Genomic DNA, 27,677 nt, shown 5'->3' with positions numbered 1-27,677 from the left:
TTTATTTTATGAACCAAGCAGAGGGGGAAAACGCTCACGCACACACACACATAGACATAGAGATCAACACTTAAGCCCCCCTCTAAACGCTTGATCCATTGGCTAAGAGGCTCGAGCTGAGAGCGTTCACTAAAAGCGTTCAATTGCTTACTCCGTCGATACGTCGATATGCAAATTAGGCAAAGCGCGCCGCATTAAATGAGATGCAAGTGAGCTAAGCAGCCCAGTGAAGCTCTCTGGCCTTATCTCCCAACGTGGCTGCGGATGCTGCTGCTGCAGCTGCTGTTGTTGTTGTTGTTGCTGTTGTTGTTGTTCGATCAATCAAGCGAGCAAACCGCACGAAAACACAAAATGCTGCTCGTTAAACGTGGCAGCAGTGGAGTTGGCGGCTTTTCAGACACGCTAGAATTGAAATGCGCCACAAGCAGCAACAAATACAACAACTACAACAACAACAGCAACAACAACCGTAATAATCACAACAAGCAACTCTCTTCGTCATCGCCGTCATTATCAGCACATCGTGTTCCGCCAATGGACTTGGTTCACTGACCACAAGAAAATTTGTTAGCTGTTGTCATCGGCCGGCCACACAGAAACAGCTGACGCGGCTTAAAGGAGGGAAATACACTGTGGAAAAAGGTGACAGCGTCTAGAAGTCTGACCCGATATCAGCAGTATACGGGATATAGCAGACATTGGACGCAAAGTGCACTGAACTGCCTCCACCTCTGAGATTTGGTTATGGTCGTTTATGGCGGGTGGTCTTTCGCGGCTTATAAGCACCTCATTATGGCCAAATAAGAGTGAATTTTTCATTTCAGTCAGCTCAGTCGTCTGCGGTCCAAACATGACTCATTCAAGTCGATATCCATAAAGAAAGCAGCAAATTATGCAAAAAATCAAAGCAACTATTTATTTATAAAGCATGCAAGCATCTCGAGAAAAATGTGTGTGGATCCTACACGGGTATTTTCCAAGTGAAAGTTAACCAACAGTTTCTTGGACAAGTGGTGTATGGCATGTGCGTGTGTGTGTGTGTGAGTGTGTGTGAGTGTGTGTTGGAGCCGAAGTCACACAATTAAGGGCGTTTGTGGCAAGGCAAAGGGTGCACAGGTATTCCAATTGCGGTTGCGTGATGAATGGCGGGTAATTGCCTCGAAGAGCGGCCAGCGAGATGGTTGAAGTGCGCCTGCGTGCCTTGCACGGCACTCCAAGGGCGAGACTTTACAAATTAGTATCATAAATTAGGCAAACAAAGAGCTTAGGCAGTGCATATTCGTATGTGTATTACTTTTTTGGTTGCATTCCATATTTGTGCTTTCGATTTGTAAGACACTTTTGAAATTACGCAGAAATTGAAAGAGCAAAATACAAGTATTTCAATATATTATTATAGCATTAATTATTATGGGTTCTTTGATATACCTCTCGTACATTGTAGTACTTATAATATAAGTGAACTAACGATGGTTTCTTAATTCCACTTCTAAAACATAAATATTGAAACCATTATTATATACATTATTATAAAATCTAATGATTGTCCATTTAGAGACGGCTTTTTAATAAAGATTACAATTAAGTGCTTGAGACTAGAAGTATTTCACTCTCTTCATAAAGGAGAAGATTGCTAGCTGGGAAATTCATAATTATCGTAGACCTTGAGTTGTCTTGGCGAAGGTACTTCCTCTAGACTAGGGCTGGAAAACCGCAAAAGGGATGCTCCATAATTTCGTAACCCTCCCGGTGGATAGTTCAAATTGTAAAGGTGGTGTTTTACTATCAGTTAGGTAAGCTTCTAGGAGACGAAATTCCAGCTTCTTTCCGCCTATGCTTTCAGGGATCCAAGAGGCACCTGCAATCCAGCAGCGCATCTGCTGCTGGTAGTTGCTGGCTTCTGGAAGCGCTTTGAAATGTTCGCTGCCAGCTTCATTGACAATATTCTCAAGCTACCCTTTTTTTTTAGCTATGATGCGGAATCGGCCTGATGATGGAAGTCTGCTCTAAGAACGTTATAGGGGTTACCATTTCCCCATGTCCTACGATTGAAGCTTAGATTCTATGCAGACCCATTATGATAAGGTCCACATATGTTAGAAAAGGGTCAGGCAGTAATTATGGTTTAGGAATCGAAACTTCGCGTACCACACAGTCGTGTTCATGCTTCCTTGTGAGATCTGCATTGGCACTGAATATGTATACTCCTCCCTTTATCCGTTTGGTTCAAGGTATGCAACAAATGCTTTTCGTTTAATGGGTCTAGATATATCAATATAGCTCTATATTGCTGTAATACTTAATAAATAGAGATATCGATATAGCTCTATGTTACTGTAATAGTACAAATAATTGCGCTGAGTTCTCTTGTCAAAAGTTTCTTAACTTAGAAAAGGATCTCCTGATCTCCTTCTTCTTCTTTCCACTTGCGCTGAGTTATCTTTCTGGAAAGTTTTAACATTTTCCATGACTCGATCTCACTGAAGTCATCTCTCAGTCCCTGCTAAAAACTGCTATCCAGCTGCAACAAAGGGAGATAGGTCGCGGTCGGAAAACTAAGCGCGTTTTGCAAATTTCTTCGCCCATTTCTTGAATGTATAATTTTTGGCACACCGCCCACAACACTTTCTCGCATAGCCGGGCGCATTACACAAACAGTAAGTATTGGAAAAGTAAAGCAGAGCTATGTTGAAAATGAAAAGAAATAGCATGCGCTATGTACGAACTCATATAGATAGAGATATAGATATACACGTACTACTATATACATATGTACTTGGCTGTTTTTTCTAGACTTGTTTTGCAATTTCCCACATAATTATTACAAAGAGAGAGGCAGAGAAAATGAAAGCAAACTGGCGGCTAGAAACAAAGCCGTCAACAACATCGTCGTCTACTTTTTAAGGCGCCTGACAGCCCGGAGCCGACACTGAGTCTGAGACTTGGTTGCGTTCCAAGCTACTTGTACTCGTAGCTGGCAAAAACTGAAAAGGCTGAATTATAATTTTATGCACACCAGTGTAAAAAGCAACACCGGGGGAGAATGCGAGATGGGGCACAACAAAAATGTGCAATAAATATGATAATAATAGTGTAAAAGGCACACAAAACATGCCAGCACGTAAAGTGAAAATTAAGAAAGAGCAGGCGCCAGCGAGTTGGAAAAACGTCTAAATGTCAGTCAGACTGCGACTTTGCGAAAGAACCGAGCGCACAAATGAAAATAATAGAGCAGTCGCCGTCAGGTGGCAGGCGAGCTTGTAGCAGTTATTGTTGTCCATAAGTATCTATGTATGTATGTACATAGTTGTTGCTATTGCCAGCTTCACAGTCGCCGGAAACACTTGTCAGGCTGCAAAAGATTTTCCAGTCGTGGCCATTTCCGAGCAAACCGCTCTGCAAACCTTGAGCAGAGCAATGCGCCGAGTCACGCAGGTTGCATCATCACCATTGGAGTCAGGCGAAGCATCAATTTCCCACCAGGGTGACCGTTTGCCAGAGACAAACATAGTTCGAATACCGCACAGCTGTTCTTAGAAGTACGTCAGTACGTTTAGTAGAGTGCTGCATGAGTAAAGTCTGAATGCGCAAAAAACAGCCGAGCTTACTCGCTGGAAACTTTAGAAGACACCTTAGATACAAAGGAATACATTCATAACCATCTCTTATTTACAGCTACCATTAATTATTCATTCTCAGTCAGGTTGCATCATCACCAATGGAGTCAGGCGCAGCTTCAATTTTCCCATCAGGGTGACCGTTTGCCAGAGACAAACATAGTTCGAATACCGCACAACTGTTCTTAGAAGTACGTCAGTACGTTTAGAAGAGCGCTGCATGAGTAAAGTCTGAATGCGCAAAAAACAGCCGAGCTTACTCGCTTGAAACTTTAGAAGACACCTTAGATACAAATATCTTTTATTTACAGCTACCATTAATTATTCATTCTCAGTTACTTCCTTCGTATATGAATCAGCAGAAGCCCGGTAATTCGTTCTGTTCGAAGTTAATTTTGATGACAAATGTAACAATTTAAGGAAGCACAATTTGTAGTAGTAGTATAGAGATAATATCGGACCAAAGAATTCATTTAACTCATTACACCATTTAATTATTTAAGTCATTCAAACATTTCAACAATTCACTTAAGATTGGGGCTGCAATTCTAGAAAACCTCCTGGTAAGCGAGATATTTGAAAAAGATTCGATAATAGTTTTTAGTTTTTACTGCGCTGTTTTTAAGGTCCAAAAATTCTCAAAACTAGCTAAAAGTTACTTCAAGTGTCAAATATCTAACATTAACAGATCAATCTGATTAACAAGGCAAAACGTTTTTGGGCTCCATTTGGTGGCATTTAAATTCGAAGAGGCTTTTATATAAAACTTCTTCAGGCTTTTCAATTTTTTAGTGGCTTTTAAAGCTTCTTCTTAGCACACCTTATAAGATAAAAGTATTCTCCCTTCTAGGGTGAAACTATTTGTATGTTCAGTTTCCTTAAAGTTACTGTCACCTTGTTTTGAGTTCCCATTGTGAACAGCATCGACTCCAATAAAAGGCATCACTATACTTCAATTAGTCCGATACATACTGGGAATATACATATGTACGCATTTCATTTCTTATATAATACAAATCGGCTTTCTTCACTAGCAATATTTTTCACAATGAAATTTTGTATAAACTGCTGGTGCAAGTTTCTAGTTGGAAGAAATCATGGGTAGCTGGTGTTGCTCATATCCTATATATTTATTCGATAGCCTGATATATTGATTTACACAGTCGGAGAGGAAGAGCTCCCATTGGTATTTCAAAATATAAGACGCATAAGAAGACCAAAATTTCATTCAGAGTGACATCATCACGTTTGCAGGTGTCGCTCAACCGGAGAGCGCGAACAAAAGAAGAAGCGGGCCCGACTTGCCCGCAACTCGACTTTAATTCCTCTTATTAAATGCGAGACGCACGGGATGGCCTGAAAGCGCGTGATCGCAGCTTTGAGCTCCAAACCAGCCACAGCTCTGCGCGGGCCCGAGTACAAAAGAGAGCTCCATCCGCAGCACGTTTCTAGCCATGGCTAGGTAAATGAACTCGGCGTGTTGCAGATACAAGAGCTAACGGTACCGGCAGTGGCGCTGGTGGCTTCGCATCGCATCGCCTCGCCAGCACCAACAAGAGGAATAGAAACAATTTTGCGGCTTCTCTCAGTGCAAAAGTTCATGAGAGACAAAACAAGAACACAACAGCATAAAACAAACTTTAACAAACCGATTCCGACATACTATATAATCGCGTTTACTCGTATAGGAGCGAACAGAGAGGGAAAGCAAGCATGGGGGAAGCCCATTTGAAACTCGACCAACATTTACGAACTGAGTGGAGCGGTTGAAAAGCAACGAATTCTAATAGCATTGCCTTCAATGCTTGATTGATTGATTGGGCGCGTTACTTATAATGCGATTTGTTGTCGAATGCGACTGACTTCTGCCTCTTAAGTATTCATCATACGCAGAACTTTGTCAACTTCGGCGTCTAGCAGTCGCTATGCTTGTCAGCATTGCTGGCAACCTTAACATTTAATGCTCAACAATTTTGCAGTCAGCAAAAGTTGGACTTCCAAATACATATACTCGTAGTATGTACATACATACATACAGAATGTGTGCAAAAATATGACGTCAAAGCAACAAAACCTGCCAGACGTTGTTGTTCTCCCAACTAGTGCGAGTATGTAATCCCAGGCGCCTTTGTTTTAATTGAAAATGTATTTTTTAAATAAAAAACAACCGGCATTTGTGGTGTCGAAAAACTGGTTTGCTTCTTAAAATAAAGCTGGCGCATTCAACATAGGGGTGGTTGCCATTTCTACTGCAATAATACTTAAATTTTTGATAGCAACAAAGAGACTTTTTTACTGTTTTCCTTCTTCATGATATATTTCCTTAGCATTAATGCATTCTGTTTAGTGGGCTTTAATTGTTCTTCACCATTAATTGCTTAGTAAATTACACTGTTTTTATTTACAGCATTACTCTATCACTTTTTTCTTCATTTATTTCATCAACAAACGAAGCTGTCGATGTGAAAGAAAAGCATTTACACGTAATTTGTATTTTAAGTACGCGTCTTAAATTATCAATTTATATTTATTTTCAATTATATCGGTCTAATTTCAATTTTTTTGATTTAAAAAATATCGTTATTCCATTTATTTCTTCTATAATTGTGCACTTTTAGAGCGGATTACTAGTTTTAAACTGTGTTGACTTGCATTGTAATATCACTAAGCGAAATAAAAACGATTTAATTCGCGCTTGAGTCTTATAATTAACGCCTGGTAACTCAATATATTTATCTTCCAACATTTGAGGCTCAACTGCTCGTCAAATGGCGTTCAAAGATCGCGACATCACAAGAAACAAGCGTGCGTCCCGTTACAAAACACACACGGCGCATTGAAAACCCGCCAGAAGACTAAAGCTCGCCAAAGAGATGTCGAAATGCAGGCCCACGAAATGTGAATTTGTTGTGGCTGTGCTGTTTTATCGATTCGGATACATTTGTATCTATACAACAACAACAACAGCAGCAGCAGCAGAGCACGGCGCACAGCTGTTGCCTCAGGCACCCAACTCTTTGCAACAACAAGAAAATCACAGTGCGGGATTAAAAAGCCGGTTCGTATCTTTGGCTTTGTGTAGTTTGGAACACAAATCAAAAACCTATTTCAGCTGGGACCACAGTTTCAAAACCTACTCTTAGTTCTCTTGGCATACATGTTGCAGCAACATTCATTTATTTTTCCTCTGATGTGCTGCTTTAAGCAGTGTTTCAAAATGGCAGCAATACGATCTGCAGCAGTTCACCACAGCCACGATAAATCCACCACAAGGGAATGGCAGGTTGGCATAAGCTGTAGCATACTTTTGGGCTAGACAACAGTTGTTGAAATGATTTATTTTTCAATTTTATTTATTTGTATAGCAAGTCTTTTCTGTCCCGAAGGAGTTAAAATTAAGATTCGAATCTCTGCTGTTTAATTTAAAAAGTACAACTTTCCTCTACAAACGCAATTCTGTTATTATTATTTAAATCTTTTAAGTTAGACATATTTTATGAAATCTGAATAATGACCGTTACATCGAAAAAATTTACAAAATTTGCAACATCCAGGCAAGGCTCAAGGAAGCTGTTTGAAAAATTTGCCGGAAAAGTGACTCGAAAATCGAACAAAATCTGATAGCAGCCAGATAATGCTGCTCGTGTTTCGATGGATTTGTCTGGTCTGAGAGCATTTGTTACGCACTTTTCAGACCATCCCATTGATCTACCAATAAATTTGTAGGTTTTATGGGAAAATATTGGCATAACATCCCTTCAGAGATTTGTCAGAAGCTGATATCCTTTATGTCTCCAGGAATCGAAAAAATCATCAAAATAGTGGCGGATATTCAGTACAATACGGGACCATAAATAACAAAATTGCAATATTTGTTTAACATATTTTGTTTGGCACAGCTATTATTCTGTCCAGCCGAAAACAATGTATTTTATGAATTTACCAAACGCTAAGTTATTTCTTATAATTTGAAAATCCTTTTATATTGAGAACTAACAATTTCTTTGGTAAAAATTAAAATATATATTTGAAGGCAAGTTTTGTGGACAAAAATGTTCTCACACCTACTTATTATTCGTGTATGTGATATTCTGTTTTGTGAACATCTGATTCCAGATGCACTGCAATCATTATTTAATGCCATTTCGCTACAGATCGGTCCACAACCATAGTATCCACCTTATTAGGTTTCTGACTATTTTTTTAAGTGCAAGGCCAATATTTTCGGTAAATCTGATCCCCGAACGACAACATTTTGTCCCTAATTTGTTTACAATTAGTTGTGGAATTTAATAATACTGGGATAAGGCTGTCACTTCCATTAGTATTGGCATTAGTATCGATGAACCCCTATGGTCGAAGTACTTACAACCTTCTTTTGTAGTCAAATCTTAATTCAGAACTGATATGTAAAGTTCTAAGGTCTTACGAATAAGGTTGATTCTAAGACGCGATTAAAATTGTCTGAGTGCCGAAGGGGACGACATATAAGAGGAAAATTTGAAATAAAATACATTCGAGATCGGGATTGTGTATTATCTATTATATCATTATGTTGCAAGTGATATATAAACTTACGCAATTGAGTTTTTGCCAAAGGCTTCGCTGAATCGCTGCCGGCCAAGGACGTTGAAGTCGCGGTTGTTGGCGACACAGCCACTCCTTCATTTCCATTGCCGAACAAGCTCAAATCGCTCTGCGAACTCTTCTGGCTGTCCTTGCTGTACGAGCGTCCTCTGCAAAGAAAAAACAAAACGTGCTTTCATTAGTGAAAAACTCAATAAATAGTTCCCAACCCGAACATTCTGTTCTAGCTGGTTTCAAACATCTTTTAGCCGGGGGATGGTTTACTGAATATGTAAACATCCATTATGTAAAACCCCATTATGATCATAGTTGTAGGTTTTGATATTATGAACTGTAAAAGCAACTTGGTATCTTGACTTTTTTTATCCATATGCAGGTCAAGTTCATGAAAAACTAATTGTGTATGTTGCTTAACTATCTTATCTTAACTACTATGTATGTATATAAAGATGAATTATTTTTTGTAAGTCTTTAATCATTGTTCAAGATCTGTCCTAGGTTGGACAATTATTCAATTTTATGATAACTTTGACATTTTTTAATCATGCTGCTGTCATGGTGGTTGCGGCGTGATTTGAAACAGGAAACGAACTCACATTGTGGTATTTACAAGTCTTATAAAATGATTTATAATAATTTAAAGTTCCACCACAATCGACCATCATAAATAAAAAAGTATATAGAAATGCTATGTGGAATATACAAGTATGTAGAAACGAATTGTTCAAAAATCGCTCTCGGAACTTAGTTTACGATCGTAACCAAACTATGATGGGCATCTATGAGTTTCCTATGAACATAGCATTGGTTGGTACAACAGAGTATATTTCAGTTGAATGGCTGTAGGGGAGATAGGAGTGGGTGGAATGGATTCAAAAGTCGGGCTAGCACGACTTTAAAGTTCTGCTCGTTCGCTTTCACTTGTTTGTTTATCGAATTATATTTGATCTCGAACAATTACTATCCAACCACAATCGGACATGTTAACTATGGGCTGAAAATGAAAATAAAAATCCGTCAAGTGGCGTATTAATTGAGCTGACTTGTTGAGTTGGCCATTGAGGTTTCGGCCGCTGGTTTTCGCACAATGCGTTTTCAAGTGCCTCAATAGAAATGGAAAAAAATTAAATGTAAATTTCAAAAACTCAAAACTCTTTATGAAGCACTCAAAAACGCGCAAAGCTGCGAACTTATTGCGCAAATTTCTGACGCGCCATGCATGCCCCGCTAAACAGAAACAATGAAAATTGGAAAATCAAGTGGAAAACCACCGACACAATAGGAACGAAAAACAAAAAACGAAGGCAGCCAGCCAGCCAGCCGGCGAAACGAGCCAAGGCAGCTTGCAAAATTTATGCGCCGCTTTTTTCACTAAGTGGGTGAAATTTCCTTTAGACGTCGCCACATTTGAACACACGACTTCCGTTGCACGTTCCTCACTCGCGCGCCACACTAATTGGGGGCGCCTCACAAATTTGGGACGGCTCTAAGCTGCAGGAATTCGCAGTTTCCACAGCGCCGGCAGGAAGGGAGTGCGAATTGGAAAATGTTAATAAGTACAAAGCGAAACAAGAAAGGAATGCTAAAGTCGAGCAGGCTCAACTCTTAAATACCCTGTACCACCCCACAAAAAAGTAATTAAATTAATTAATTAATTAAATTTAATTAATTAACTAAATTAATTTAATTAATTAACTAAATTAAATATAAAATATTCCATGCATGCATACATACATTTACATTTACATCAGAATCGTGCCTTATGCGTGTTTGTGTACTTGTACATATGTATGTATGTGTGCATTGGGCCTGGTTATATGGCTATAACTTTCTTTCCGATCATTCTATCATAATGAGACTTGGTATACGGTTATATAATAACTAACCTAATGTGACTACCAAATTTCAAAATTCCAAGAATTACGGAAGTTATAGAAAATCGTTAATAGGGGGGGAGTGGGGGGGTGGATCAGAAAAAATGAACAAACTCGTCCTTTCTCGGTCTCAGGAGAATCTGTATACCAAGTTTGGTTATTCTAGCTCTTATACTTTCGGAGATCCTTGCGTTCATACAGACAGACAGACGGACAGACGGACAGACAGACGGACAGACAGACGGACAGACGGACAGACGGACATGGCTATATCGACTCGGCTTGTCATGCTGATCAAGAATATATATACTTTGTGGGGTCTACCAAGCCTCCTTCTGTGTGTTCCATGTGCACTCGCACAAAACTAATATACCCTTGTACCCTTTTGGGTACAGGGTATAAAAAGCTGGCATAAAAGAAAAGGCACAGTTGGCATTGCATTTCCGCTGCCCAAGACATGACTGCAATTATTGTTTAACAACTGCAGCAACAACCAATTCCAAAACATAAAAACGACAGCCACATCGTTGGCAGTTGTTGTCAAAAGCAAGAGCAAGACCTGCCACACCGCCGTGCAACAAAAAGCTGCACAATTTATTCGCCGCTTAAAACTTTGCAACAGTTCCCGAACAACGGCCATAAATAACGCTTGAAAGTTAATTTAATTCAATTTTTGTGACACAAGCTGCACACAAATGCAGAAGTGGCGTCAACAACAAATTAAATCCATTAAACTAAGTTTTAGCGCAAAAAAGTTGCGTGCTGTTTAATACGCAAACGTTTATATTTGTCGTCAACAATACTAGGAGCTTACAATCTTTATTTATATTAACTTTTTACCAAAAATAAAGTCCCTCTAGGCGCTAGAGGGATTGTCTTTGTTGCAAAAAAAAAAAAAAACACAGTTTGATAACGAATTTGTTGCAAATGCTTACTCGCCACAAACCAAATCTCCATTATAAGTAACCGGTTCATGTTTGAATCAAAACTTAAATCGTAAAGCGATTTAAACAATTGGAATTGAAAATAAAATATCAAATAATCAAAACATATTACGCAACAGGATATACATACCCTAGATCTTATAGAACGAGGTTCAGTTTCAAAAATTGAAAACAATCGCTCTTACAAAACATAAAAAGTTTCTTCTGAGCTGATGACAAAACAAGAACCTACGTTACATTCAGGACCCAGAGATTTTATATCCTTGAAACAGTTTGTTCCTATAGACAGACACAGTGAAAACTCTCGTAGGCGGACACTCACCATCGGCCAACTTTTGTCCACCCAAGGAAAGTGTCCGCTTCAAGAGATACTCGAATATTTGTGAGTATACCGGACAAAAAAAGGTTCCGTCCAAGAGGGGTGTTCGAATAAATGAGGTGTCCATTAAGAGCGTTTTTACTGTATATACTATTTATAAACTATATAAACATGCATTCATTTTTAGAAAAAACAATTTGGAAAAAATGTGAAAACTACTGGATGTTGTGATCTGAAGTTATTGTCCGATCCGGCTGGTTTCAATAAATGTTTCTGAATTAAGAAACTTAACATTTTCTTACGATATCGCTAATCCCGAAACAAGGGCAGATGGACATACATATATATCGATTCGACTTTCAACACACCCTCAAAAATAGTTCTTCAACTGCTTTGTGAACCGTAAAGATCACAATTACGGGGAATATACACCTAATTCTATTTTTACACGGTAGATTGGTTCATAAAAGTCGTGTAAAAAACCGTGTAAAAAACGACATTGATGATATGCAAAATGAATCGTGCTAAATGGAATAAAGTCGTGTAACCACATATAAAATTTTTAATTTTTTAATCTTAAGTAGTGAGGCCCTGTTTAAATTAGAAGGTGCTTTTGCTTTGTGGATTCTCCATCTTAGAGAAAAATGCATTTGAAAAGTCCGCTGCATCTAGTTAGAAAAACTTTTCCTCACTACGCATTTCGCTTCCTTCCTTTTAAAGTCAACCCAACTTTTGCAGCTGCTAATGAAATGAGGAAAATAAATCGCCTTTTAGCTGATTTACAGATTTGTTATCTGTGCCACCTGTATCTGTGTCTCTTTAAAAGGCGCCGCCTAGCCAAGTCGGTATGCGCACACATTTTCCCTCCACAATTTCCGCCAGAGCGTGTGTAAGAAACTTGCAGCAAAAAGTAAACACACACACATACTACATACGAGTATGTGTACGAGTATTTGCATTACTTTTTTTGCATAATTTTGTATGGCAATAGCAAGAAAAGGGGGAATACCTAATTGACGAGTGCATCGACATGAAGCCAAAGAATTCACTCATGCCTAAAACATTGTGCGGAAAACAATCGACTAAAGTGGTCATCAAAAAGGTAGATTTAAAGAGAGGAAGAGAGGCAGAGCCTCAATGCACTATTCCATTGAACGAGGCGGAGTATTAAGTAGCCCAATTTTCGTAAACTAGTAGTTCTCGGTTGGCGTTTTCAAAAATATTTACCCAAGCGTAGTTGTCGTTGCCCAAGAGGGAAAAACGAGGGACAAGACAGCGGCTACATGCAATTAAAATCCATAATTAAATGCAAATGTCGACAAAAGATGTGTTCATAGACTTGAAAAAATACAGTGTTCAGATCTTGCAAGTCCTTCAACTGGCCGACTGTCTGCCTGTAGCTTATAATTGCGTCTTTTCCATCTCCACATCCGAGGTTGTCAAGACTGTGGTTAGCCCTTTAATGACTTTAGACCACATTTATTTTTTATTTAATGAACACCATTTCTAGTTCGTGGAAAGTTTTGGCTGGCAACAACTGTTATCAGATAACCATCCACGACTATGTCCAAGAAGTGAAGGCAGGGCTTATGAGTAACCCTTTATGGTGATGGGGTACATTTAAAAAATTTACAGTTCAATAAAATCGACTGCAATAGAGTCAATAAGTGTAGCGATTTACTCTGTGTACTCAAAAAGTTGTTAACACCACCGTTTTACACAGTGAAGTACTATATATACTTATATGGGGTGGTCCGAATAGTATTCTTTTTTAAAGTCATATGATATTTTGACGATGCGATTTTTAAATAAAAAGCACAATCCCAAGCTACAGTGTTTTCAACGATAAATCTGCAATGGGTCAAAATTTGTTAATAATAGGAGGAAAATTACGTAGAGAGATGTATCCTGTTGCACTCCCCAAAAATTATATATAACGTCCGGTCAATATAAATCTTTTCTTCCATGCCGATTATGTTCTGTACTACTTCAATATACTTCTAAATGAGATTTCTTTATCAATAACCATGCATTGACAAGCTCTGCTTATGACTGGCAAATCATTTTGCATCCCATATCAGTTATCACAATTATTTCAACGCCCCTTTTATATGTGTATATTTATACCCTGTACCCAAAGGGTATATTAGTATATTAGTATAGGGTATATTAGTTTTGTGCGAGTGTACATGGAACACACAGAAGGAGGCGTGGCAGACCGCACAAGGTATATATATTATTGATCAGCATGACAAGCCGAGTCGATATAGCCATGTCCGTCTGTCTGTCCGTCTGTCTGTCCGTCTGTCTGTCCGTCTGTCTGTCTGAACGCAAGGATCTCAGAAAGTGTAAGAGCTAGAATAACCAAACTTGGTATACAGATTCTCCTGAGCCCGAGAAAAGACGAATTTGTTCATTTTCCCCGATGCACCCCCCCGCCCCCAACACCCCACTCCACCTATTCTCGATTTTTTATAACTCCCGTAATTCTTGGAATTTTGAACCAAAATTTGGTAGACACATCCAGTTAGTGATTATATATTATATATCACCCTATCAACTTTCATTAGGATAGGGTGATTAGAAAGAAAGCTATAGGCATATAACCAGGCCCAATGCACACATACATACATACATATGTACAAGTACACCAACACGAATAGACACGGTTCTGATGTAAATGTATTTATGCATGTATGGAATATTTTATATTTAATTTAATTAATTAATTAAATTTTTTTAATATATATATTTTTTTTTTGGTTGTGTGGTACACGTTATTTAAGAGTTGAGCCTGCTCGACTTTGTTATACTTTCTTAAAATCAAATTATTCTTAATTTATTAAATATGTTTATCAACAATTATTGTAATTGAGCTGAAAAGAACCTAACATATCTGTAATTCTTAATAAAAAGTATCAAATACAAATCTCACTAATAATTGCTTTAACAAATACAAATGTAGAAGCTTTTAAGCCAATTCAAAGACCTAACAAGTGAAGAGTCTAGAGTCGGGTGTCCCGGCTTTGAAATAATAATATGTGTAGAATAATTATAGAAATAAAAAAAATTAAAAATAAAATTTGATCGATTTTACTTCCCTTGGTATTCGAACTCACGTAAAGGGTGTATAATTGCACATTTACAACGCATTTCTGTCTATGTGAGTGGATGCATGTCTATGCGTGTCTGATTGTGTCTGTGTTCGCATATTTGCGGTACAATGTTGAACCAAAGCAACAACAACAACAATAACAGCTGCGGGCAGCGCTTGGACAGCAATTATATTTATGGCTATAGCTTCCTGTTAAATCGGCCTATCATAATGAAACTACGGCATACGGACACATAATCACTATCTGGGGGTATTTGCTAAATTTGAGTTCGAAATTCCAAGAATTACGGAATTACGTTATGGAATCAATGATTGCCCGGGAAAGGGGGTTGGGAGGTAAAGTCCAAAATACACATTTTCTGTGTATTCACATCTTGGACTTCAAATTTGATGTCCCTAGGTATTACAGTCTCCGAGATATAAGCAATTATACGAACGGCGTTTCCAAAAATCCCCCATAGGGGAAAAGTGGGGGGAAAACATCAAAAACATAAAACAAACTCGTATAGCGTACACATATAAGACATCTTTGTGCAAAATTTGGTGTATCTAGCTCTTATAGTCTCCGAGATCCAGGTGTTCATACGGACGGACAGACGGACAGACAGCTTCCTTCTGCCCGTTACATTTTTCAGCTCCCGCAAATCTAAGATACTCTTGTACATTTCATGAACAGAGTATAATTATGCCAGATATTAGGGAGCGGTGCAAAAACTAGCAATGGAGATTCCTCCTCAACATTGGCCGTTTATGGAATAACAAAAAGAGAAGTGGCAGAAAAGAGCATTAAGCCTGTCATTGTTTTAGAGCAATGTGATCTCCGACTGCGGCTTTGCGACAGTTAAAATTGTGGTCGGTTGACTTCCGTTTTTTCAATCTGTCTACTTACTGTGCACTCGAAGCAAATGGCCGCTGCGACAAATTAGTGGCGCCTTCTCGCAAGCTCTGAGCAGAACTTCCTCAATATTTTATGGTTATTGCTTTCAACTTCTTTCCAGCAGCAACTTTTGGCTGGCATTTTGCATTTTACTTTGGCCCACATTCTGGCAGCAATGAGCCCCTTCCCGGCCTCTCCCCTCCCTTCACCCACACACAAACACACTAGATGTGCACGCTTAATAAGCTTCCATTAAATTTAATTGCAGTTGAAGAAGTTGCATTGTCCGTCTCCATCGCCCCTTCCCCACTCAGATGCCGCTGCCTGAGTCGCATCCGCCGGAGATTTGTTCTTGGTGCCTGCGGTCTGCTCTCAACTTGAATTATGATTGTCGTGCTCATGTTGGCGTAAACTATTTGTTTGTTCTAACCAAATATTGGACTGTCGGCCTTGCCTTCACTCCCCCTCCTCACATATTACTCTGTGAATGGCTGCTCGACAGGCCTTTAATTGAAATTCCCTCTTGCTCTGCGAGTGCCTTGGTTCTGCTCCTCCTCGCCACTCTAGCCCATTGCAATTGACTCGAGTGCCTTTGAAGTTTAATTTAATGCATCATGCCCATTATAGTGGCAATAACTGGCGTACTCATTCTCCGTGAACGTACATACTACATATACTCGTATATGACAATCCAAACAAATTCGCCCTTCCCCGTCAAGCCTATACTTAGTAAAATGTTGTAGAAGAATTGAATTCTAGGTAGAATGGAAACATTTAAAAGATTGTCATTCCTGCACAAGCAGAAGAAAGGGCCTGAAAAAGTATGTATAGTACTTAAATGGATAGCACCCGTCCATCCGTCTATCCACCTGTCTAGATAAAATTCTGGATTTCGGAAGCAGCCGATTCCACAGGTCCCATCTTGGTAAACAGGCAATGCGATTATTATTAATGTGCTACACAAGCCGCATAAACACATTTTTTAACTCGTAATGTTAACCTAAATGTCCAATAATTTTTCCAATTCTTCTGCTCACAAATCTTTTGGCCATGGCTCTCACAGAGTGTCGGTAGTAGTATTATTCCAAAAATAGTATTATCCTTCATTGTTTCATAGTTTACTGGTAGAATGAAAGCATTTTATTTTATGAAGTTTTGCAATTACTGATCGCTACCCTATTCGAACAATAGTGGAACATTTCATCAAAATTGTACAGTCATACAAACACGTATTCGGTAACCTCGATCCCTTACTTCTTCCAGATAGAATTTTGAGCTTCTTAGAACCTTAATCTAACCAATCTTTACAACAAAATCTAGTGATTTCATTATTTCATGGTTCCAGAACTCACATTTACATCATATTCACATAAGGTATCTTGGACTAAAATGTTGTGTCCCTTAGTCTCATAGTCTCTGAGATCCAGGTGTTCATACGGACAGAAGGGCCGACAGACAGGTCTTGTCATGCTGATCAATAATATATATACTTTACTTTTTATATATACTTTGTGTTGTCTGCCAATCCTCCTTCTGTCTGTTACATTTTCAGCTCCCGCAAACCTAATACAAGTATACTCTTATAAGTATATACATTTCATGTACAGAGTATAAAAAGCCATACATGATGCATTTCTTCTTTACTTATAATTTGGCTTCGTATATGCAAATATGTCTGCGCTTTTTTCTGGAACACAGATCTAACAACATTTGATGCCGCCCCTTTACCTGAAACCGACATTCGAGTACCCTAATTAAGTTGCCACTTCCTGAATGCGTTTGTTTGCTTATATCTTCTTCTTAATGTGAATTACAATCCCATTTGTTTGTTACAGTTTCTCTTTTTTTAGTTTTTCAGCCGTTTGCGAAAACTCACATAAATCAATTCTTTTGTTCTTGCGAAAAGAAAACAACTAGGCTGCGACCTTTTGTCGTAATTATGTGCAACTTAATTAGTCAAACAATGAAATTGTTGTTCCCCATAGCCGAGCATAATGAATGAATTAGCTACGATTTTCAGGTTATGTGCTACTTGTTGGCAAGCCACTAATTTTAATTTGCATCAGAACACAAAAAGAAATGAAGTCAAAACAAGTTTTCTGCCTGCCAAATTTTCCAAAAGTCCAATTGAACAAAGCGCTTTTCCAACGATGGCCGATCGTTTACCAATTGTTTCACTGCCCGCTATATGATATAGTTCACCGCTTCATAATCATCTCATCAATGCCATGTTTAATTATGATGAGATATTAAGTTTTTAAAATAGAATATAAGAATAGTCTTGAAAAATGTTGACTAAGTTAAACAAATCGATATATGGACCAGTCTAGATCGACACTCCTAGAAATAGCAATAAAATATCAATACTGCTATGAATACTGGATAGTAGCGGCCATTAAAGCATTCTAAGTGGCAAAGCCCAATAAATATGCCCCGTAGTTCCGATAAACCGTGGGGGGCATATACATACCTATGAAATGAGTGTAAAGAAAAGGAAGCAATCAAAATCATCTTCAAATGACTTCCTGCTGGCAGGGTCAGTGAAACAGAATTGGGGTCAGCTTCTATTTACACAGATGCGAGTATGGTTGCAGCACCTTGTAAACAAATTGGTAGATCAGATCTATTTAATGGGGCAAAAGGGGCATGCTAACATCAGATCTACAGCTACAGCCCTTCTATTTACCTCAAATAGGCCTACTGTCATTAACTGAGCCTAAACGCTTAGTTTTGAATGAATATAATCAAATATTTTCCGCGAACAAGCTTCGTATAATAACAGCACTACCAACAATAATAAAAAGCGCTCCCCAGCTACCGGTAGCTAAGGAACGCTTTAAAACCTGTTTCTGCTGTCTAACTGTCTGTCTGTCAAGTATGTCTGTCCTCGCTTGCTTGGCTGCCTATTTGCCTCACTGTTGAGCGGGTACTGCAACTGCAATACCATGGATTTGGCCATACATGCAGGCCTGTATATGGTTGGATAGCTTTGCGAATACAGCGGAAAGTTGTCAGCGTTTGTAATGAGGTTAAGAAACCGACGCGCTGCTTTTCTTAATGAGGCACGCCATGTGCGTTCCTCACAGAGATACAAAAGAAGCCCACAGACCTATACCAAATAAGTCAAATTTCTCATACACCCCACATTTAGCTTGATGCGCAGTACAAAATCCGCTAATAAATCAACAAACGCTTTAAAGCGTCAAGAGAGTGTGTTGTGCAAGATGAAATGATTTCGATAAGAATGTATTGCTGATATTGTCGATGATTGCTTTTGGAGGCATTGCTGGTCACGTCTATTGGCGACGATCGTTTCTAATAGCTGGTTCGCATCCGCCCATTAGCGGCAATATTCTAATTTCCCCTTGATGTGTTAACAGTCTGTATGTGGATCAATAGAACACGATGTGAAACCACATTCCCCTTTAAAAAAAAGAGCAGTACACTATATAGCCGTGTGTTTATAAGAGAGAAAAAGAGACATTGCTAGAAAGTTTTGAAACTCCCTTTGTCTTTAAATTCTTAACGAACCCGTGCACTACTAATACAACTACCATAAAAACAAACGATATTATGGTGGTATTCGGATTTAACTCTCCACTACCCATGATTTTACATGTAAGCGAATTCATTTAAAGAAAGATCTGGAGACTGGAATGCCGAAATGACATTTTAAGTAACAATTTAATTTTGAACTCTTCTAATCTTGATCGAAATCAGAAACTATTTCAAGGTTTCAAGAAGGTTCAATGATGGAAACCAACGAAAACCAATGATGGAAATCAGGTTTTATAATTTTTGGAGAAATAGATTTGAGGATTCGTGCGTAATTCAGCAGAACAATTTGCATACACATGTAATAAATCAGTAGAAACAAGAGAGAACGCTACAGTCGAGCAAGCCCGACAGTGTAATACCCTGTACTCAGGTAAACTTCCGTCACTGAGTTATATGCGCCCAAAGCAGCAGCAAAAAGAGGAAGAAGAAGAGCGAACTTGTTGCTGCAGTTTGGGGGGGTTGTACTGGCGAGAATTTGTTTCGCTAATAACTTTTCTTAGAATTGACCGAATTGAATAAAATTTTAAACAAAAGTAGATAATTATATAGAAATTATGTGTGCAAAGTTTGGTTTAGGTAGCATTTGAAATGTGGACGTTATTGACGAAATTCTGCAGCGGGGGAAGGGGGGGAAAATTAAAAAAAAAAAATAAACTCGTCCTTACTCGGACCTAGGAGAATCTGGATGCCAACTTTGGTTATTCTAGCTTTTATAGTTTCTGAGATCCTTGCGTTCATCCAGACGGACAGACGGACGGACAGACGGACGGACAGACGGACGGACATGTCTAGATCGATTTCTCTCGTCATGCTGATCAAGAATATATATACTTTATGGGGTCGGAGATGCTTCCTTCTGTATGTTACATACTTTGCACAAACCTAATATACCCTTTTTACCCTACGGGTACAGGGTATAAAAATATGTTTTGAAAGTTAAATATACTTGTACATCTTTTGATATAGTTAGCAAAAATTCCGGAGCCTAATAGTTTTGTAAGCAATTTGGGAATATTTACTCACAAGGCGATTAGGAATATAAAACACTGAACCATTCAATCGGTGACGAATCGAACAGCAGTTGTACATTTCTTAAAAAATTAATTGAACTTGTTGTGAGGACGAATATTAGGAGGAAACAGCAAGGGCAGTAGAATTTAAAAAATATTTTATAATAAAATCGATCGAAATGAGTTTCAGTTTTTATACCCTATTTGGGTAAAAAATATAAATACTTTTTAATAGTCTTCTACATCCAAAAAGAGGAGTGGTATATACCCTTATATACCCTTTTACTCGGTGGGTACAAGGTATTACAATATGTTCAACTTTAATTAGTTCGCGAATCTCAAATCGTGCTCGCGCATACGACTCTTGGATTAAGCGTAGAACTCATTGATTAATGCAGAAATTATTACGAGCAAAAACTTAAATACAAAACTCAAATATATTCAATTTGTTTAAATGCACCAATCTAAAATGAATATTTTCAAGCGTTTTTTTAACATTTAGAATTGTTGGTTAACAAAAATTACGTAAGAGTCAGAGCGATATCCAATATTTATTACATGAGCTCAAAAGTTTCCAAATATTTTAACCCAATTTATTATATTTATAGCATACATACATACATATACTTACATAGCATACGCTCATATTGCGTTCGAAAACAAAAATTAACGATTTGTATAAATAGGCACTCAGAATATTTGTTTTTCATTCACACGGTTTTTTGCTTGGCCACCAAAATGGCATTTTGATGTAAGCTTTTTTTTGTTTCTTGACTGGAAGTCCAAAAAAACAACAAAAAAATCGAGTGCAAACAAACACGCCTGAGTCTCGCGGTCTGTGCTATGGGTGTGTTCTATTTGAGCATGAAAGAAAAAATATGTATTCATATACAAACATACATACATACATACATACATACATACTGGTACATACAACAGCCAAAACAAAGCACACTCGAATAGCTTCCCGAGTTCGGCAAGCAAAAAAGTGTGTGCGACATTAGCGCACTGAGGTGGAACTTTGGAGCGGAAGTACGAAGCAAAAACTGTCCATTAGCGTGGATACATTTTTTAATTGAAAGATGTTAGCCAAATAATACACCAACCGGCTTCGAGATCTCTTGTGATACGCTTTAATCTTTAACAAATGCCTATCAGAGATGCAAGTGGTGACCAAGGGGCATTTTTCTAGACTCGATCGATTTTGGAAATGCTGTATGGCCACTGTTGGGCAAAACGTTGGTGGGACAATGAATCACCCAACACTGTTAAAGAATCAGTCATAAGTTCTCTTCAACTGTGAACTAAGGCCGGAAGTAAAAGGATCACACGGACACAATTGTATTATTTTAATCAGGAATTAATGCAGAACCAGAATTGGGTCCGCCACTTAAAATTTGCCAAAAATCTACATATCTTCATACTGGTTTGTGTGTTTTTAATTTAGAAAATCATAGCCGAAAAAAGCATAACACAAATTTAAATGGGAAATACATTCTTGCAGGCAGAAGGAGGAGACACATGCCCCATAATATACATATAAATGATATAGGATCAGCCAAATCGATTTGTCCATCCATATCAGCATCGTTAATTTTTGAACAATAACATCTAGTGAATTAATTAATATCCATATCTTAATATCCATGTGCAATGCAATTTTGTTTCAAACGATATATAACCTAATTACATTATATAGTTGTCGTTTAACTGAACTAAATAAAAATCTCCTTTAGTGTTATCAAGTGTTTGTTTGTTAAGATATTTTAAGAAATTTATACTATAGCTTAGCTCACTCTTAGCAGGCAACTTGCCCTCGTCATCATAAGTACTTCTTCTGTATAGTATATGTTTTTTTTTATTATATATGACCAAATGCAAAAAAGGTAAGCAAATTATTCTAATGAAAGGTTAGAAATGAAAGAATAACAACAATTTTGTGGTTTTTATATTTTACTTGTAAGTACAAGTATATCGATATACAAATCCATGTACCACAAGGGTAAATACCCAAAAATTGTACGTAAAACATAACCTGGTAGGTAACCAGAACTAAAGTTGTACTAAACGTAACGGTTTGTCTAAATCCATGTTTATCGAACTAAAATACTGAATTAGTAAATTAAACCAATGTGTTGTAATTTTAAATTAAAACCAACCAATGTTTTAATTTACACATTTTTCAATTTGTATTCAAATTTTTAAAAAACAAAAAAAAAAATTATCCATTTAAGTACAAGAACAAGTGCACCGATACCGTAATGTTAATTGATTCTAGAGGTCGTTGCATGCTTGGCAGCCGCCATACAAACATATTTCTGCTTGAGCGATCATATGTTGTTCTGCTTCTTTTTCGAAACCCTGAAAAACAAACGAAGCTGAGCGTAAATTTACAACAAGCTTGGGAAAAAAACACGACTATTCAAGAAAACACAAGAGAAAATGCCACAGTCGAGCAAGCCATGCAACAGCCTGTATCCAAACAACCTACCGGCGCTATTCGTGGTGCTGGGGATCAGGAGAGTCTACATACGAAGTTTGGTCAATGTGGGCTAAGCCGTCTTAGAAATCCGGGCGCTCATCCAGACAGACGGACAGGCAGACAGGCGGACAGAACTATAATATTAATCGCAATTTTAGTTGTGTTATATTAAATAATCCAGCAAGTTGTCGATAATAACAGTGGCATTAAAAACAAAGCAGATATTCTAGACACTCCAGTGCACTGGAGAGTCATCAATAGAGATCGATACATCAAGTTATATTGATCATAGAACCTATGTACCAACTATATAACATGGGGTCTGTCACGCCTTCTGCTGCCTGTTACAAACATACATTTAGCATCCAAGACTTACTTGAATACTCTTCCACGGTTCTGATACAGGACATAGAAGAAGAAGAGAAATACCCACCTTGCCGCAACAAACATGTTGTATATGTATGAGGTTTCTTTTATTTTGGAAAAGCCAAAACCGAAACAAGTGTTTTCCACTGCGATGCGCTCCGTTTGGAAAAACTGCAGCTACGCCGCAACATTTTGCCGGCAGTTCTACTTTTAAATTTAGAATTTGAACTAATTTCGCTCTGGTTGTTCTGCATGCTCATACATACATCCATGCATACATAGGTGTATTTGTATGTATGTACACACACACACACATGTTGCGTATTAGGTCGGCTATAAAGCTATATGGCAAGCATATATACACTTCAGCCGCGAAGTACCCGGATCTGAGCGAGCAAAGATGGGCGCGCAAAAATAGAGTTTGGTGCAACATCGCGACGGCCTTAGCGGGTTGATGTTGCTGTGATTGTTGTTGGTGTTGTTGTTGGTGTTGTTGTTGGTGTTGTTGCTATTGTAGCCGCTGATGTGATGGCTGCTGTCGGTGTCGTTTATAAATAAGCAACATGATTCACATGCTCGAATGCATGTTGGAATTATTGTAGTACACGATTTTTATTATAGGACGAAACATTATTGCTAAATGGTTGCATGTTTATTTCATAAATGTGCTGAGTGGTTTTATTAGCAAGTGAGCAAGAAGATCAAGCTTCGCCTACAGATCACAATCTTTTAGAAATGAAGATGCACCAACTCAGAAAACTTGAACACCCTACTCCTGAAAACCCATCAAAACATGTGCTCAGAAAACAATAGGTCTTTACATTTTCAGGGTTTCGTTTTCAGATCAGTGAGCGGTTAAGAAAAAGTTTTTCAAATGCTTGTGATAATAACATTATAATTGAATTTATTACAGAGTTTTATCGGGTAATATGAGATCTACTTATTAGAGCCTGCTTGCAAGTAAGGTCAAACGAATGTTGTAAGCATCACACATATTTGTCCACACAATTTATTTAAATAAATCAACTATTCATTTTGTGCTTGTTTAAGATATTCTTCGGTCATATTTTTGTGATTTCTATCTAGACTTCACTATAATATATCCAAAAGGGGTTTTTTGTGAAACAGTAATTAAAGACACTGTTCGCAATTCCATAACCCCCTGAAAGTAAATTTATAATTTACTTTGAACCACCAAGCAAAAAATTCAAATTATTGTAGGTATATACGTAGGTATATACATATAAATCGAATTATCCGCACCTAGATAATGATTCCCACACAAAATACAAGCAACGGGCAATGGGTTCCAGTTTAATTTTTCACACACAAAAAGAAAAGCGCATTTAATTCTCCAAAACACTTTCTTAATGCGCTTTCGTAAACAGCGGGGAAAATTGCTGCCAGAAAATCTCGTAAGCCCATTAGTTAATATCCAATTTATATATTTATGGGAGTGTGCATGCACACACATGTAGAAAAGAAACTCATACTGTTGCACAAAGCCACATTAATCACAAATTACTAATGAAACAAGCACTGGCTTTTTATTTGACATTTCTTTCTTGTTGCTACAGATTAAAGAGCGAGACGTGTGCGATGCTTTCGAGAGACTTACATAATTACACATACACGCACATAGATTTGTGGCAAGTCAACGTGCCACCGAGCAAAAACTTTTCTGTTGACACTTTACACAATTTACAGACAAGTTACGAAATCAAAGGGAAATGGGAAATGCACGAGACAATAGTCGAGAATGTGATTTATGAGCAAAATTACTAAATGAGCAAAGTTTCTCTACGAGAAATCAATAATCCGGCTAAGTAACCTGTATTTGTACGGTAATCCGAAACAAATACAATTCTCGTTGCGGAATAAATATATATCGAAAATAATACTCTAATATTGTTGCACCAACGTTTTTTTCTGCTTGTGAGTCGATCCAATTATGAGGCATAGTATAGTAAGTAATTCCGTAAGATTATTCATCAACAATCACTTTAAATAGTAACTCTGAATTGTGCAGAGATTTGCTTCTGAATAAGTGAAATTCACAAAATTTACGCATTGTTTAGTCTTATGACGCATTTAATGATATTACTACTTCTCTAATCTACTCACTCGTACTAATAAAAGAAACTATTTAGAATAGTTTGCAATGCATAGAACGATGGTAAGTGACTTTCTTCTTTACCGATATAAACAAAAAAAATTCTTATCACTAAAGTATATTTAATTAAAATTAATGGTACGATTGCGGTGTCATTACGGAATGTTTATACATGCATTATAATTTTAAATCAATAATATTCAGTATGGTTGAATATGTGCTGGCCGGTGAGACCGATAAGTCCCATATTGTCTAGTGGTTAGGATATCCGGCTCTCACCCGGAAGGCCCGGGTTCAATTCCCGGTATGGGAAAGCACATGAATGGGGGGAAGTTTACAATTTTTCTGACCCTGGCCATTTCATCAATTTTATGATATGTTTAAATATTTAAGTCAAACACTTGACTTTTTATACTCTGTACATAAAATGTACAAGAGTATTGTGGAGCTGAAAATGTAACTGGCAGAAGGAGGCGTGGTAGACCCCACAAAGTATATATATTCTTGATCAGCATGACAAGACGAGTCGATCTATGTCTGTCCGTCCGTCTGTCCGTCCGTCTGTCCGCCCGTCTGTCCGTCCGTCTGTCCGCCCGTCTGTCCGTCCGTCTGTCCGTATGAACACCTGGATCTCAGAGACTATGTATAAGAGCTAGAGACAAATTTTGTACAAATATTTTCTATTCGTATAATATATCTCAGAGACTATTTTAGTCCCAGATGCCTTACGTGAATACGCAGAAAATGCGTATTTTGAAATTTTCCTCCCTCCCTCCCCCCTCTCCGCACAATCACTGGTTGTCCATAACTCCTGTTAGTGATTATGAGTCCGTATGATGAATTTCATAATGATAGGCCTATTTAACAGGAAGTTATAGCCATATATATAATGTCAGGCCACGGACTGCCCGTAGCTGTTGCTGTTGTTGCTGCTTTGCACAGGCACACGAGACATACACAGACACACATAAATTATTATTTTTATTATTTAATTAATTTTATTTAATATTAATAATTTTAATTATTCTACACATAGTATGTACAGAGTATTTCAAAGTCGGTACACCCGACTTTAGTTTCTCTACTTGGTTAAGTACTTATGTACTTATAATTAAACAGACTCAAATTCTTCTAACTTACAAAAAAATGAATAACATTCAAAAGTAAAGAGAATTGCAATCAATGTGCTGGAAATACTCTGTAGATTGCGTAAATTTTCGCGTGACAACGTGTCACGGAAAGTCGTGTCTGTCAGTCTGCCACTGGGACCTCCCACGCCAGGCTGTCTCCAATTTCCACATATTCCTGCCTCAACCCAGAGGTGGTAGCTGGTGTGTGGCAACTCACATTGTTTTTGTTGTTGTTGTTGCCACGACAAATTCATGATTTGTCGTTGCTTCCTGTACGTTCAGTTGTTGACGCTCCTTCCGTCAATTTGTTAATTTGGCCCTCTGCCTGACTGTCTACTTTTTTTTAGCCCCATGCACACACACATGTCACCGGTTTCGATAGAAATATTTTTATTTGTTGCGACATCCACATAAATGTTGTTATTGTTTTTCGTTTCTTCATTTATCATTATCATTTATCGTTCAGCTTATAATTTCAATCCATGAAACTGTATAACATTGATTACGTCACTTAAGAGCGACACTTAAAATGCCATCAAACTATATTGGACACATGGGGCTTCATATTTAGGTAAGTTATTAGCCCCAATTGTTGCTGGGTAGGTAGGTCATTAGATTTTAACTACTTATTAATAGAAAGGTTGCTCATGCTACACACAACTTTCGTCCTGAGAGTAAGCTCCGAAGTCTGCTCCAAAATTGAGTTAAAAAAAGCGTCTAGAGGCATAGTATGAATGCTGAACAAACTAACCTAAGCAAGAAAGGACTGCTAAAGTGTTTATGTACAATTGCAACAGAATTAATGTACATCAGAATTGTGTATGTATGCAGCACTAAATTGAACCAAAGCAGATGCATTGGAAAAAACTCAAACTCGTACTTTCTCAGACTTAGGAGAATCTGGATTCCCACTCCTCCTTCTGTGTACCCGTTGGGTACAGGCTATGAATATCCTACGCAGACCTATAAAATAAGGTTTGTTAAGATCAAACTGAAATAGAAAATAGAGAAAAACGGAGAGCTCAAGTCGTGCAGAATTCGGAAAACGATGTTCTTAAATTGAATTACAATTAATTATAATAATTATTAAGTACTTTTTCAATTGAATAATTTTGTTTGTTATTTGCATAATCCTAAATACCTTTCATATTAGATTTGTGCAAAGTATATAACAAGCGGAAAAACATGGGGATGGAAGCAAATAAAACGTGTGCATTATATACTTTTAATTCATAATGAGCACGACGATCTATTTGTATATGTACAGGGTATACGCCAAACAATACAAGATCTGCAAAATACGCATTGTGGCTTAGAATTATGTGTGCTGTGCCGTCTATGGACTAAGCTTTTAAACGCGTCCAGGCCCCAACGTCAGGCGGACCACTCTGTCCGAATGCAATGCTAATTGACGTCAAATTCAAACAATGACTGGGATTTTAAATGCACTGCACACACACACAAACACACACACACACATACACATACCACACAGCCAAAGCCAAACTGCTGATTCAATCGATTCCGTTTCGCTCGAGCATTTCATCCGATTATTTGCACTCACGAGTTGACTCTGGAGTGGAATAGAGGGTGCGCCAATAAGCACATATTTTGACGTATTGTTTTACTAACTGGTTTACGTTTCGGATAAACTAATTATTCAATAAACACGCCCCCATAAATTA

General features: G+C 37.9%; 1 protein-coding gene and 1 non-coding gene across 2 annotated transcripts in view; one reads left to right on the top strand and one right to left on the bottom strand.

Moving 5' to 3' along the window:
* Positions 1–27,677, bottom strand: part of LOC115628493 (mucin-17) — a 130,281-nt gene that overhangs the window by 55,300 nt on the left and 47,304 nt on the right. The window contains exon 3 of the mRNA XM_030524627.1: positions 8,196–8,353. Within this exon, the coding sequence (XP_030380487.1) occupies positions 8,196–8,353 (158 nt within the window). The remainder of the gene's footprint in view (positions 1–8,195; positions 8,354–27,677) is intronic.
* Positions 25,104–25,175, top strand: Trnae-cuc. The gene has a single exon. It is a non-coding gene; the product is annotated as a tRNA-Glu (tRNA).

Source organism: Scaptodrosophila lebanonensis, unplaced genomic scaffold, assembly GCF_003285725.1.
Source record: "Scaptodrosophila lebanonensis strain 11010-0011.00,11010-0021.00 unplaced genomic scaffold, SlebRS2 tig00000118-arrow-arrow-pilon, whole genome shotgun sequence".
In the NCBI taxonomy this organism is placed as follows: Eukaryota; Metazoa; Arthropoda; class Insecta; order Diptera; family Drosophilidae; genus Scaptodrosophila; species Scaptodrosophila lebanonensis.
Note: the sequence above shows the minus strand (reverse complement) of the source record. Positions and strands in the feature narration are given on the sequence as shown.